Source organism: Aristolochia californica, unplaced genomic scaffold (genome assembly GCF_029961685.1).
Source record: "Aristolochia californica isolate CCGP_79_NKW_82.1479 unplaced genomic scaffold, dmAriCali1.0.hap1 SCAF_8, whole genome shotgun sequence".
NCBI classification, from domain to species: Eukaryota; Viridiplantae; Streptophyta; class Magnoliopsida; order Piperales; family Aristolochiaceae; genus Aristolochia; species Aristolochia californica.
In genome coordinates, this window is record NW_027182279.1 from 37,085,054 (window position 1) to 37,100,313 (window position 15,260).

General features: G+C 37.4%; 1 protein-coding gene across 2 annotated transcripts; it reads right to left on the reverse strand.

Moving 5' to 3' along the window:
• Nucleotides 1-12,987: 12,987 nt before the first annotated feature.
• LOC137938976 (geraniol 8-hydroxylase-like) lies at nt 12,988-14,762 on the reverse strand. Of its 2 annotated transcripts, XM_068784119.1 has the most exons (3): nt 14,069-14,762; nt 13,827-13,957; nt 12,988-13,732 (listed from the first exon to the last, which is right to left on the reverse strand). In XM_068784119.1, exons 1-3 carry the CDS (start codon nt 14,709-14,711, stop codon nt 13,127-13,129), a joined length of 1,380 nt encoding a protein of 459 aa, XP_068640220.1. In that variant the 5' UTR covers nt 14,712-14,762; the 3' UTR covers nt 12,988-13,126. The 2 variants fall into 2 exon arrangements, with proteins under 2 accessions (XP_068640220.1, XP_068640219.1); XM_068784118.1 differs by having other exon boundaries at nt 13,827-14,762.
• Nucleotides 14,763-15,260: the final 498 nt, after the last annotated feature.

Genomic DNA, 15,260 nt, shown 5'->3' on the forward strand with positions numbered 1-15,260 from the left:
CACTAAGTCAAAATGGGCTACTAATGCCAAAATAATGCACAAGGAATCTTTCTTAGATACAGGAGAAAAAGTTTCCTTGTAATCGATTCCTTCTTGCTGAGTGAATCCCTTAGCAACGAGTCTTGCCTTATCGCTCAATGTTGCCTAATGAGTCTTTCTTTGTTTTAAAGACCCATTTACATCCAATGGCTTTAAATCCACTAGGCAACTCAACAAGATCCCAAACTCCGTTATTCTTCATAGAATTCATCTCTTCTTTCATGGCATTGTACCATAATTCTGATTCTTTACAACTCATGGCTTCTGAAAAATACATGGGATCATTTGCGGTTCCAATGTCAGATTCTTGCAGATAAACAATATAATCATCAGGAATTGTTGATCTCCTGAGTCTAGTAGATCTTCTTAATGTAGAACCATCATTTTCCAGAGAAGTCTGTGGTTCAACTAGTTATTCAAAAGAGCTTGGCAACTCTTGAAGTACCTGATCTACTGGAATGTTGTCAATATTTTGTGGAACTTCAATGATTGGATGTTCAACACCAGTTTGTACTTGAGGGGTGTTGTGAACAATAACCAATCTATCACTTGAGGTGGAAGGTTGAGATTCTAAATGATCCTTCTCAAAAACTATGTTCCGAGTTGGATTCCTCCACTGATCAAGTCATTTTCAAGAAATTTTGCATTTCTTGATTCCACAATCCTAGTGTTGTGAGATGGACAATAAAATTTGTAACCTTTAGACCTTTCAGCATATCCAATGAAATACCCACTAATGGTCCTTGGGTCCAACTTCTTCTCTAGTGGATTATAAATTCTCACTTCTGGCGGGCATCCCCAAACGAGCATATGTCACAAACTCGGTTTCCAACCTTTCCATAATTCAAATGGCGTTTTTGGAACAGCCTTGGTTGGAACTCGGTTTAATATATACATTATCCTCTTAAATGTTTCAGGCCACGAGGATCTAGGAAGATTGGAGTTGCTAAGCATACTCCGCACCATGCCTAATAATGTTCGGTTTCTTCTTTCTGCTACACCATTTTGGTCCAGAGAACCAGGCATGGTATATTGGGCAACAATCCCATGTTCTTGAAGAAACTTTGCAAATGGCCCAGGTGCTTGTCCATTCTCTGTGTATCTACCATAGTATTCTCCACCTCTATCTAATCTCACGATCTTAATTTGTTTACCGTATTGTGTCTCTACTTCAGCCTTAAAGATCTTAAAGGCATCTAATGTTTCATTCTTGTTATAAAGCATGTAGAGATACATGTATCGTGAGGAATCATCTATAAAAGAGATGAAGTATTTCTGACCATGTGAGTCCATGTCTGGACTACATATATTAGTATGTATGATCTCTAATATGGTTGAACTCCTATTAGCACCTTTCTTTGACTTATTAGTCTACTTTCCCTTAATGCAGTCTACACAAGTCTCAAAATCAGTAAAATCCAGAGTATTAAGCACCCCTTCTTTCACTAATCTTTTAATTCTATCTATGGAGATATGACCTAATCTTCGTAGTCATAATGTAGAGGAATTCTCATTAATAACACCTCTTTTATTACCAGTGTGAACATGCATTGAACCGTAAGTGGCATTGTTTTGTAAATTAATGCTATAAAGAACATCAGACAATGTACCATTCCCAACACAATCAAACTTATAATATAAACTGAAAGATGAGTCTAAAAAGTTAAAAGAATATCCATAAGGTACAAGCCTTGAAATTGAAATCAAGTTTCTGGAGAAACTTGGAACATAAAAGGTCTTTTCTAATTTTAAAACAAAGCCACTACTTAAAGTTAAATAACAAGTTCCTATAGCTTCCACATGTGAGCTCATCTAATCTCCTGAGAAAATGTGATGCTCACTTCCCACTGGTTTCCTTAGGTTTTGCAAACCCTGCAAAGAATTCGAGATGTGGAATCAATCCACCAAGTGTAATTATTGACATTAACCATATTAGATTTATAACATACAAATGAGGTTGGTGTACCTTTGTCAGCAAGCCATTTCTGAAACTTGGTGCATTCCTTCATCATGTGTCCCTTCTTTTTACAGAAGAAACACTTGAAATCTTTCTTAATATCAGCTAGGAGGGGGGGGGGGGGGGGGGGGGGGTTGTATTTTACCCTTCCCTTTTTGTTTGGCTTGATACTTTCCCTTTCCATGTGTTGACAGCATGACACTTTCTCCTTGTTCCATCACCAATCTCCCTTCCTCTTGAACACACATGGTCAAAAGTTCATTAAATTACCATTTATCTTTATGTGTGTTGTACGAGATTTTGAAGGGTTCATATTGGTGCTGAAGGGAATTCAGGATGTAATGCACCACGAAAGATTCTGACATATCAACCTTGAGATTTTTTAATTGAGCCGCAATATCCCTCATTTGCATGATGTGCTCACGCACACCTCTCATACTGGTGTGCTTTAGGGATGAGAACTTCATGATTAGGGTACTTGCTAATGCCTTATCTGAAGTGACAAACTGAGCATCAATGGCTTTCAGCAAGTCTTTGACATTTTCATACTGCTCAACAGAACCACGAAGACCAGCAACAATTTTAGTCTTAATGAACATTACACTGAGGCGATTAGATCGCTCCCATCATTCATAAAGTGTAATTTCAGCTGTAGTGTTGGTATCAGTAATTATTGGTGGTTTGTCTTTCCTAATAGCATAATCTATGTCCATCCACCCTAAATGAAGAAATATTCTCTCTTTCCAGACCTTATAGTTATCTCCCTTAAGATCAAGGATATCACAACGAATATCAGAGAAATGTGCAGGTTGTACAACTGCATAAAATTACAAATTACATGCTGATGTTAAAATTGAGGCTAGAATAAAATATCATGCTTTACCAATGTAAATCATGCTTAAAAATGAAATCAATTGACATAAAAAACATTGCCTGTGGGCTAAATATTTTTTAATTCAAGCAGATTCACTATTCTTTATGAGTACACTTGATGACAAAACTATCAAATTATTTATGAATTCATAATTCATGTGGGTAAATTATGAATAATTTGATATTTTATCCTAATTAATATACTCAATCTCAATATGAACTAAAGAAAATGGGGCAACACTTTTAGTTTCACAACGAGGAGAATAAGTACTCCACTGGTGTTTACTCACTTGACTATCTTCACAGTTGAGACTTGAAACAGATTGTAATGTGGGACCTATCTGTTTGAATGACTGATGAGATGAATGTCCTAACTTATTGGGCCATCGAAGAGCTGTAAGTGAGCACTGGTGGTGGTTGTTAGTGCTAGTGAATCAAGATAGTAGAACCCCCTTTTTTCACTGCCTCCACTGATAACCTGTTTTGTCTTCAGATCCTGAAGAACACAAAAAGTGGGAGAAAAAGTGATTGAACCTTTAAACCTTTTTGTGAGTTGACTAACAGATAAGAGGTTTAATGGAAACTTAGGTACAAATAGGACAACTTTTAAATAAAGTGTAGGTGTAGCAAATGTGGACCCTGCTACGTGTACCTTGGTTTGGGATCCATCAACTATAGAAATAATTTTTTTAGGTAAACAAAGAGATATAGAATTCAGGAGGGTATCATTACTTTCCAAGTGCTTAGTGGCCCCAGAATCAATGATCCAGGTTGGAGAAGTAGCTGAAACTATACCTATTATAGAAGTAGCAGCAATAAGAGACATTTTTTTGGAGATGGCGTGGTTGTTTCTATAAGCCATTAGATGTTTTTATCTTTTGAAGTAGTGCAAATTCTTCGGCAGAGACAATTTTCTATCATTTGGTGATTTTAAGAGCCATTGTAGTGCAAGTAGTTAGTGAATAGTAATCAATCCGATATGCAACGATGAGACACAATAGCAAATGATAAGCGAGCCAAGCCGAGGTAAAATCCTAAGTTAAACCGATTCAAAAAAACGAGCCAAGCTGAGTCAAGTATAGAGTCTGGCTGAGTCAAGAGATCAAGTTGAGATGGTCGAGTCCGGCTGAGTCTGGAGTTAACCCAGTCCTAGTTTACCCAAGCAAGCTGATATGTAGTGGTCGACTTAGTGAGGATAAAATAGGCCCATATGCAGTAACCAGCATGTAATAAGCCAAGATCAATCATGAATTGATCTAAGCTTGTAAATACCACATATAATCAATGACTATACCTCTACAGTACGTCTTGGAAGAGATTTGCAACCGAGCAAGGATTTCGATTCTGACAAAGACAACTCTACTCAATCACCGGCCCTGAGGACTCAATCTCGCATGACTTTCCGGGCGATGATAAACTTCCGTCAGCGTATGACTTGATGATAGCAGAGCCAGCGGAGCGGGAGACAACCAGTGAGAACCAGTAGGCAACGCAGCTGTTCCTGCCGCAATTTTAGCGGGCTCTGGACACAAAAGGAAGTGCTGCTACTCATTCCAATCCAACTTTCCAAGCTAGTCGTCGAGTAATGGAGGCAACCTAGCTGCTTTCCAAGATTGAAAGACGATCTATCGAGACAAGCTGCCGGAGCAGTCTTCGGCAGATATGGCCAAGGACGAAGAACAATTCGGCTGGCAATGTACAGTCTGTTAGAAGTTGTTACCGGAGGCAATTTTTCAATTAAAAAATAAAAAAAATTGAGAGATAGCTGTGTTAATTCGGGCGGAGCTAATTTCCAGAAGATTGCCAATGAGGCTAGATGCTAATGGCGCTGGCTGTTGATTCCCGAAAATTGGATTGTTGTGCTGGATTGAAGATGAGCCAGTGAAGGAAACTTTCCAATATTTCAGAAGGCAATCAACCATCGGAAACAACTACTGTATCTGATTGCAATAGGATCTTTGGAGAATCCGAATTCTGGCAATGTATATATCCAAGCCAAGCAGCATAGGAAATCAAGCAATTGGCTATACAATTGCCGTCAGACATAATCCCAACAAGTTTCTAAGATAATTTCAATGAGCCAACGTATAACTTTCCAATATAAACAATGTTGCTAGTGTTAATCGTTTTATTATGAGAAACGGTTTTCTCATAATCGTGGTCTTAACTTCTGGCAGTTGCAACTCCCTCGGTAACACGAAGCCATGAACAACCTTGATGGGAGGTTGGCTTCAGATTGTAGTTTCGGTCCCCTGTCTCGTCACTCAAGCCCCTTCAGTTGAGCCATCGCTGAGAGTGTTCAGAGATTGGAAGCGCCGAACAGAGAACAGAGAGAAGGAATCTGAAACGTATGGAAGGAGGTATGATTTAGATTCCATTTAAAATCATATGATGAATTTCATGTTGTTAGAAATTCATGTTTAAGACTTACAGTTGGTATCAGAGCAGACCTCTGATCCAGCGTTTCTGTTCCATTTGAGTTTAAGTTTAAAAGCTTTGCGGTCCCTGTTTTTTTTAAAACAAATTATGCGCTAACTACTTGTGACAGTCGGGGCTCTCGCATCTGCGAAAAGCGTCGGAGAAAGACGCAACACCGATATCGGTGACCATTCCACACAGTTTGCCGGCGTCGACATTGTATAAAAAAAAACTGGTTCTAACAGTCTCTATCCGCTCTCGATGCGGGACTGTCGGCGGCTCGCTCGCGACGCCTTAGAGCATCAGAGCCGCAACGCCGACGCTGACGACCATTCCGACAGGTTTTCCAGCGTCGACGACTTTATAGAACGTCGACGAACCTTATTTCTGCATGCGGCTGGAGGTTGGAGACGACCTCCAGTGCGCAGAAACAGGTTAATTAAAATCATAAGGTATTTTTTGTAAATACCGGGCGAGTTAGCTCGGGATGAGTCTTCTGCGATTCGCCGTTCCAACTCGGCAACTGCGTCTCAGGTCGGGTTGACTCGGAGAAGAAAAAAAAACAGGCGAGTTGACTCGGACGAATTAAGTAGGCTCACCGTTCCAGGATCGAGCCGACTCAGTACTTTTATTTGATTTTGCGTTGGCAAAATCAATTGCGCCAGTGACCATTAGGCCACTGACCGTCGGCTGTTATGTATATTGGAATTTTTAGATTTATTTCTTGTTACAGTTTTTATGCATTTTTGGCATATATTTAAATGCATGAAATTAAAGTTATGTATAATATTATATTTTTTAATTATGCATATCTTATGAGAATATTTTGTGCATAATGATAACATGTTAGTGTAAGTTAAAATTATGCAATTCGTGCTATTCTCATACATTTATGAGATTTAATGTCTAGTGATCCATATAATTTTTATTAATTAGAGATTACCACAACAAATTTAACTTAATAAAAATTATATATTAGGATCACATAAAGAATATTAGACATTAATTGTAACTAATTTTACTTGATATAATAAATTTTATCCCACAAGAATTTTTATTATATTTGAGTTTATTAGTTAGGATAAAATATCAAGTTATTCATAATTTACCCATAGGGATTATGAATTCATAAATAATTTGATAGTTTTATCATAAAGAAAAATTAGAAATTAATTGTAATTAATTATACTTAATATAATAAATTTTATCCCACAAAATTTTTTATTATATGAGAGATCAAAAGTCTTACCGCTTTTTAAGTCCTTTTGTGCCATTGTCTCTACCTTAAAGATTCTTCGTTCCAATAATGCCAAGGAATATCTTTCTACATATTTCTAATCCTTTTGCCAGGAAAAAGGCATGATTCACCAAACCTCTTGTGTCTATACACCACAACAAAATAGCGTCGCTGAAAAAAAAATCGACACATTTTTTATGTTGCCCAATCTCTACTCCATCATATGCATGTGCCTCACTTCTACTAACCCCATGCCATCCTCACAGCCTGTTATTTTATTAACAGGTTGCATTCCTTTATGCTTGGTAACCATACACCATATTCTTACCTTTTTCCTAGTGATAAGCTATTCTCTGTTCCTTTGGGAGTTTTTGGGTGTACCTATTTTGTCCATAAAACTTCCCCACATACTAATAAATTGGATCCTAGGGTAATTAAATGTATTTTTTTGGGGTACTCTCGTACTCAAAAAGGATATGTCTGTTACAATCCGCCTCTTCAAAAATTGTTTGTTTCTAGTGATGTCACATTCTTTGAGGACCAGCCCTTTTATCTATCCTCCGGTGCCCCACCTTTTTTTTTTTTTGTGCTAATGAGATTTCTAAACCTATTGTGCCCATTGATGACTCCGCAACTCATGGCTATATTGATGTACTTACCACACCCCCAAATGCATTAGCTAACACTATACATGTGGAGTCTCTAAATTCTTCTAAGTAAGCTCTTCTTCTCCACCTCCTATTTTTTGTCCTTCATTTGATACCCGGCCCATTGCTCTTAGAAAAGAACCTAGGGCCTACACCCGACCCTCTATCTCTCACCCCATTGCTCATTTTTTATCTACCCATTGATTATCCCCATCTCGTTGTCAGTTTCTTGCCTCCATTTCTTTTGTTGCTATTCCACAATTTTATCAGGAGGTCCTTCAAAATCTAAGATGGAAACCAGCCATTGAAGAAGAAATGGCAGATCCATGCCAGAATCAAACATGGTGCCTTGTTTCCTTACCATATGGGAAAAAGCTGGTTGGCTGTAAATTGGTCTTCACTATCAAACATAAACAGGATGGCATGTTGGCCCGCCTTAAAGCCCGACTAGTGGCTAAAGGATATACCCAATGTTATGTAATTCATTATGAGGAAACTTTTTTCCCCGTCACCAAGCTCAACTCAGTGTGCCTCTTATTGTCTCTGGTCGCTAATTCTCGATGTTCTGTCATTTAGTTAGATGTCAAAAATGCCTTCCTCAATGGAGATATTAACAAGGAAATTTATATGCAACAACCACTTGGATATGTGGTTGACGGGGATTTGGTGTGCCACAGTACAAACTCATTTTATGGTCTAAAACAATCTCCACAAGTCTGGTTTGACAAGTTTAGTCAAGCAATGATTTGATTTGGGTTCACAAGGTACTCTATGGACCATTCAGTATTTGTTAAAGATACTGAGAAAGGAGTTGTACTACATGTTGTATATGTGGATGATATTATTATGATAAATAGTGATTCTGATAACATTTGTCAACTAAAAAACAAGATATGCAATGAACTCATGAGGAAAGGGTTGGGACTTCTTATGTATTTTCTCGGTATCGAGGTTCTTCAATCCAAGCATGGTATTATCTTATCCCAGAGGAAATATGTTTTTGGCGTGCTTGAAGAAACAAGAATGATGGGATGTTGCCCTACTGACACTCCCATGGAGAAAAATACAAAATTTGTTGGCTCAGGAGAAGAAGTTCATGTTAGCAAGTATTAGAGGCTAGTTGGCAAGCTTATCTATCTCACTGTGATTAAACCAAATATTCCTTTTGCAGTCAGTGTGGTCAGTCAATATATGCATAAACCTCAAATGTCTCATTGGCAGGCATTGGAGAGGATTCTCAAGTACTTAAAAAAGGCAACAGGACAAGGTCTCTAATACAATTGTCATGGTCATCTCAATATTGAAAGCTTTGTCGATGCGGATTAGGCTAGATCATTAGATGATAGAAAATATACTTCAGGATATTATAGTCTAGTTGGAGGCAACCTTGTTACACGGAGAGGAGTAAAAAATAGAATGTGGTTGCAAGGTCCAATCCAGAAGCATAATACAAAGTCATGGCACATGCAGTAAGTGAGCTTCTATGGATTAAATCTCTTCTAGCTGAATTGGGATTCCACAAAGAAGGCCCTATGGAATTCCATTGTGATAATCAAGTAGCAATCCACATTGCCTCCAACCCAGTGCTTGATGAGAGAACAAAGCATATCTAGGTAAATTGTCACTTTGTGAGGGAAAGTTGCAAGCAGGAATCATAAGCCTTAAACATGTCTCAACTCATAAGAAACTTATTGATATGTTCATGAAGTCAGTCAACATTGGGGTTATACCATGTTGGGTTTATAGAATGATTTTTCACCACCAGCTTGAGGGGGACATTATTGTGAATATCTTATTATTCTATCTTTTCTTCACTCTCTCTAGGGTGAAGAATATACATGTAATTTATGTACTTTTGACATCTATAAATAAAGGTTAAGGGAGAGGGTTTGGATATCTTCTACAACCCTTATTATCCCTCTTCTTTCTCTCCTCTACGTGTCCAACTCTCTTTCTCTTCCTCTCACATTCGTTCTTCTCTTTCTTCTCCTGTCCTCTTCTCTCTTACACTCTACATTGAAGATCTTAATATTATGGAATCCTTAAATCAACATTGACTAAAGATGAAATCAAAGTTGAAGAAGGATGACTAAGTCTCCTATGCCCCAACATAGATTGTGATTCTTTTGTGGCTGCAAAAGCTTTTTCTTTTTGAGGAAAGATGTATATAGCATTTTGTCCAATTGAGCTGAATTATTCCATTTTGTGTGTCCTTCACATGAAAACAATTTACATAAAACTCCATAAAGTAATTATTCTCTTTTGCCAACTTTGAAACTGGGATGAGTTTTTTTTTATCTATGGAACTAGAAGTGCATTATTAAGCTAAAAGGAATTAGTAGAATATGGCAATTGAACTTGTCCTTTTCCTTCAATAGAGAGAGTATTACCGTCTCCTACTTGTACTTTTTTTACCCTAAATAAGGAGATATTTTTAAGAACATACTTGAATTGTTTGTTATATGTGTTGTAGCACCAGTATTAAAGAAACATTGTGTGTCTTCTTTTAGTTCTAATATGGTGAGAGCTACTAAAGCACTTGGAATATTCTCAACTTGATAATTTTGATTGAACCGATGCTTGCATGTACTAATAATGTGATTGGGTTTGTGACAAATTTGACAACAAATCTCATTTGATGAGGTGTTGGATGATGCTTACTTCTTATTGTTGAATTGGCCAGAAGTGTTATTTCTGGATTGGTTGAAGTTGTTATGTTTTGGGGACTTACCTGAATTTTGGTTGAAAAATTGATTGTTGCTCTTTCCCTTTGACAACTTGTTAACCAAGTTTTGTTCACCGGGCTGAGAATGATTTTCCAAGTGTTGGACTTATCAAAAGATCATGACTTTGTAGTACTAGTAGAGTTTCTTCATAAGTTGGTAATGGAAGTCATGCAAGTATTGTTGTGACCAAGGATTCATATGGGGCATTTAAGCCATGGAGAAGTCAAAAGGATTTGTCCTCTTCTAAAATAGGACTTTGTATCGTTGCTAAGGTGTCACATGTTTCTTTGAATTTTGTGACATAGTCATTCAAAGTTTGATCCTTTGTCGTCTTCATTGTTTACAATGTTTGATGGTTTGAAAAAAATGATTTCACATTTTTGCCATACATCTCTTGCGCTCTTAAATCAAACCACATGGCAACAGGCTTCTTTAGCCATTGTAGCATTGAACCAACTAACATATAATTGGTCTTCAAGCTCCCATTCTTTAAAAGATGGATTTATCATGGATGGGTTATCACTAACAAATTGTAGGGGGGCATAATAGATCCATCAATGAATCCCTTGAGGTATTGGGATTTTAAAACTGGAATCCATTGACTTCTTCATAACACGTAGTTGTTGGAGGAAAGTTTAATTGAAATAGGTGCAGTAATAGATGTAACTGACTTGAAAGGTGAATTTGAATGTATTGAGATAGCATTGGTACTCGTGATAAATTTTTAAAATAAGGATGGAAGTAAGAGACAAAGGCAATTGATGGAAGTGTAAGAAGAGAAGAAGAATTCAAAAGAGAAAAGAAATTGCTATGACAATCTTTATAAAGAAGATGATAATAAAAGAATAAGAAATAGAATTAATGGAAGAATATCTACTTGTTTGAATGAGATCATCCTCCTCAAGATCAAACAGTCTACTCTATTTCCATAAAATTTAAGCCACCATGAATTAATGAGTGAATGAGTGAAAAAAAAATGAGAGAGTGCCTCGAGACCAAAACCCAAGAGAGAGCGCCAAGGCAAGGGAACTAAATTTTGAATGTATTGAATGAATGAATGTAGAAGAATTACAAAGGTTTATATAGTTTTACAAACCCTTAATTGAGAAATAAAATCTCAAGGATGTCATGTAGCTAAGTGTCATCTATCTATCTTGACAAAATTACATTAATCAAATATAAATCAGTGTTTACTCATTCCTTTCTTCTCCCATTAATTTTAAATCTTGATTTTCTTCTTGTAATTGATTTATTTGGGCTTGATCTTCGTCCTTTAATTGAGTGATTTGAGATAATTTGTCTCCTTGATTTATTTGGGTAGATTGACGATGATTTGTTGGAGATCCTTGAGTAGCTTTGGAAGGTTGCAGTGGGACCTGCATTTAAGAGATATTATGGATGGATTTGTCTAGAACCATGCATAGGGACATCCCTCTTTGTGTGGACGAGGTGGACTTCATCCTTGCATAGTTTTGCATGGGTGATGGGTTCCCCTTTGCTTCTTGTGCTACCTTTGTATGAGTTTGGTCTTCTTTTGTATTTATGGATTTTTATGTGGTTTAAAATAATGTATGGTTTGTGCAAGTTTATGTGTGTTGATAAGTCTTTGTTTCTTATTAGATCAATCTTGTTTTATAGCATCTTTCTGGAAGCATTCTGCATGATCAATCATGTTGATCAAATAATGGATCATACTTTATAAGCTACGTCAGACTACATTTTGGATGATCGATCATGCCATATGCCAGTGTACTATTTTGACATATAACATGATAGAGGCTATTCTAAAGGGGCTACCCTTGTAAAATGTTTATATGCATTCAATTAAAACATGGCTTTAAAATATTTTATACCCTAAATCTCCATAACATTAATGTGCTTGAAAAATCGAAGTTTGGTTGGTTCAAATCTTTGTTCATCTCTTTTGTGTACGTTTTTCTTCTCAATAACAATATTCAATGTGTTTTTGTTTCGGGTCTTGACTTGACAACTTGATTGAGCACCGTTGTGTCTTGAGATTTTGCCATAAACCTTGTAATAAATGTGTTAGACGGCTTGTGTCTAAAATACACTAATAATACCATTAGTAGCACACTTTTAAGGGATCATTTTTTTATCATCAAAATAATGAAGACCAGCATAATTTTACCATTTGGTCCAACAACCTCCCCTTTTTTTATGATGACAAAATCCCTAACTTGAAGTTTATATACACTAATAGCACATGTTGATAATTTTGGACATAAATAAAAGACTAGTATAACTAATACATCTTTTAATAGAGACTCTTCTGTGAAACATTCTTAAGTGAGACTCTTGTAAGACTCTACCATATTTGGTTTGTGAGACTTTTTGCTATGAGAGTCATATATGACTCTTCCATACCCGTTCTTCAACAAAATAAGAGTGTTAAAGAGGGCATGCTCATACTCAATCTCCTCTTCTTTCTTTCGTTAACTCTCTTCTCTTCTTCTTTCTCTTATACTTCTTCTCTCATCGTGTCCTCTTCGACCTTAAAACTTTCAAGTATGAAACACTAAAATATGACATCCTTCATAGTTTCTATTTTTACATGTAAATATCTAGTTTATATATAATTATTTTTGTCATTGATTTTAAGAATATTTATGGATAGAATTTAACTTATTATGTTGATCATATGTATTTTTTATTAATTACTTAAATAAAATAAATATTAGTTAAATTAATAAATTTTAATCCTCGATAATTTATTTATTTATGAGTCAAAATTATTTTATTTTGAGTAAATAGATTTATTATATTATATCTAGTAATGATTACATAAAAAAAATCTATTTTTATACTCAATTAATCACATTAGTTAGGAACAAAATTATTTACCATTGCTTAATTATTTGAATAATTAAAATAAATACTAATTAACATCATAATCATATAAATGAATTAAATTATTATATATTTATCTAAATGTAATGTACTATTTAATTAATAAAAAATATTTTTTAATATAAATTTATATTTATTTTATCAAATAAAAAAATAATTATATTTTAGAATAGCAAACAATTACATGAGTACCTTTTTTTAGTTATTTTATACCAAAGCTATTTTATTAATAAATTCTTTTAACATTTTTCACAAGGTCACACTAACAAAAAAGGATACTTTATTATATTTTCTATATGATACACTAAAACAAAATGAAAATAGACTTGACCTTTTGCCCTTTTTGTCTGCACCAAGGGAGTCACGGTTTGAGGGGCACAGCTACTAACGGGGCAGACTTCTGGAGGGTGATTCCGAACTTCTCTTTCATGTCCAGATCCTCTGCCCCCATCCCATCAGGAAGCGTCCAGCAGAAGGAATGGAGAAGAGAAGCCAGCAGCAGGTGCACCATCCGAAACGCAAGCGGTAGTCCAGGGCAGATCCGCCGGCCGGCGCCAAAAGGGATTAGCTCGAAATGCTGTCCTCCGTAGTCCACCTTCGACCCAAGAAATCTCTCTGGCTTGAAACAGGTCGGATCCGCCCAAATTTTGCTGTCCCTAGCTATAGCCCATACGTTAACGATCACTTTGGTGTGCTTGGGTATGGTGTAGCCCGAGATTTCCACATCGCATTCAGCTCTGTGGGGGATCAGGAAGGGAGCAGGCGGGTGAAGCCGCAGAGTCTCTTTTACAATTGCCTGGAGGTATGGAAGTCGACATACATCTGATTCTTCCACCTGTTTTCCTTTACCGATGATTTCACCAAGCTCTGATCTCGCCCGTGCCATGGCTTCCGGGTTTCGGAGCAGCTCGGCCATGGCCCATTCTAGAGTATCTGAGCTCGTGTCGCTACCGGCTACAAATAAATCCTGGTGGATTTGAGAAAAAAAATTAATTTGTGAGCTTTGCGAAATATCGGGCAACGAAAATCGATGGATATAATCATAAAGCTTCGAACAGTACCGCAAATAGAGACTTCAGCTCGATTCGACTGAGCTCAGCGCCATTCTCCTTCTGGTCTAGAAGGGCATCAAGGAAATCGTTTCTCCGTCGATATTTAGACGCTGATCTAGAGACTTCACGGTCTTGGATCTCTTTTTCAAAAACGTCATGTAGTATTTGAAGGTAAGATCTCATACGGCGCCTAATTCCTTGCGGATCAATGGGTCGAAGAATTGGGAAACAGTCGACGAGGTTGGGCTTACCTGCTTCTTCCAAAATTGCCCACACCAAATCTTTGAACTCCTGCGCTGTTTGTGAATCAATATCGACCATATCAACAGAGAAGACTGTGTTGGAGATAAGATTAAGGATAGTGACAAACGCTACTTTCCCTATGTCAACAGTTTTTCCGGACAAAGCGCTGTTGCTAACGTGTGCAAGCAGCTCCTCCACTTTCCGGCGACGGAGGCCTTGGCTGGCGTCAAGTCGCTGAGACGAGAATATGCACGTATTGCACAGAGACCGCAGTCTTCTCCAGTGCTGACCCGGTTGCAGCCACACCATGGACGCCCCCTCATGGCCGAGTACACGGACGGCGTCAACCACGCTCCTTCCGGCGAATGACTGGTCGTTCCTCTGCAGGACCTTTTTAGCCATGGCTGCGGAGGAGACCACCACAGTGGTGACTTGGCCAAGCCGCAGACTCATGAGTGGGCCATATGTTGCTGCAAACACAGCAAGCGACCTGTGAGGCTCGTCCCCAAGTTTGAAGAGGCTGCCGACGAGCGGTGCTGGAACGGGGCCGGGCGGAAGCTTTCCGGCGAGGGAACTGGAATTCTTCAGAAAGCGCCGCAGGATCCACAAAACAAGAAGTGAAGAGAAGAGTATGGCGAAGAAAGTCTCCATCTCTCTGCAGGGTCAAGATGAGGACACAGCTGGACTTGCGTGCTTTCGACCGTCGACCTTCTAGCGGATATAGTAGAAATTTAGAGGGCAGAAGCGCCGAACCATTTTGTAATTTCACTTGACGTCGGCTGCTCTGCACCTGATCTCTCCTCACCTGCAACTTCAGTAATTGTGACGGGGAGAGAGTCGAGGAGAGCATGGGTTTAACGAAAGTCAGTAATTTAATCTGCCAGCGAAAACTCTATTTTGCAGGCAGAAAAAAACGACCACGAAATTTTTTCGCTGGCAACATATTTAATATTTTAAAATTACTGGCAAATCTGAAATTCGTTGTCAGAAAATTTCTGCTAGCGAAAATTTCTGCTCAAAAAATATTTGGCCAACTTTTGCTAGAGAATTTTAATTTAGTTGATTAAAATTTATGGGAGAAATTTCTGCCTGTAAATTTTAATTTTCCAAGCATAAAGAATTATTTTTTAAAATACATTTTTTTATTTATCCTTGTTCGATGATTTATAAAAAAAAGATAAATAAATCTTATTTAAGCAA